This window comes from Eimeria tenella, genomic scaffold (assembly GCF_000499545.2).
Source record: "Eimeria tenella Houghton genomic scaffold, Eth_scaff2560, whole genome shotgun sequence".
NCBI classification, from domain to species: Eukaryota; Apicomplexa; class Conoidasida; order Eucoccidiorida; family Eimeriidae; genus Eimeria; species Eimeria tenella.
In genome coordinates this window covers 3,408-3,752 of record NW_013542428.1, presented here as the reverse complement: position 1 = coordinate 3,752, position 345 = coordinate 3,408, and the positions used below count along the sequence as shown (strand labels likewise).

At 64.6% G+C, this 345-nt stretch overlaps 1 protein-coding gene across 1 annotated transcript in view; it reads right to left on the bottom strand.

Annotated features, from left to right (window-relative positions):
• ETH_00039535 (PheS phenylalanine-tRNA synthetase, probable (IC), related) overlaps window positions 1-345 on the bottom strand; it is a gene marked incomplete at both ends in the record, with an annotated part of 5,187 nt that overhangs the window by 4,132 nt on the left and 710 nt on the right. Inside the window, one exon of the mRNA XM_013375146.1 lies at window positions 2-345. Within this exon, the coding sequence (XP_013230600.1) occupies window positions 2-345 (344 nt within the window). The remainder of the gene's footprint in view (window position 1) is intronic.

Below are 345 nucleotides of genomic sequence, written 5' to 3'. Positions count from 1 at the left end.
GCTGCTGCTGCTGCTGCTGCTTGTGTTTCGGTTGCGGCTGCTGCCTCTGCAGCGGATCCTGCGGCTTCGGGTTCTCTTGCACCTGCCTTTGCTGCTGCGCTTGTTGCTGCTGCTGCTGCTGCTGTTGCTGCTGCTGCTGTTGCTGCTTTCTGTTTGGTACCCCTAGGGGTGAGGAACAGCACTGGAGGCCTCGCGGGGTGCTTCTGCTGCTGCTGCTGAGATAGCAGCAGCTGCTGCAGCAGCGCAGCTGCTGCAGGGCTGTCGGCTGGCAGCCGCGAGACCCACAGGGGCCCCCCCTCTGTCTTGGGGGGCCCCTCATTTGCAGCTTCTTTGGGGGCCCCTGGG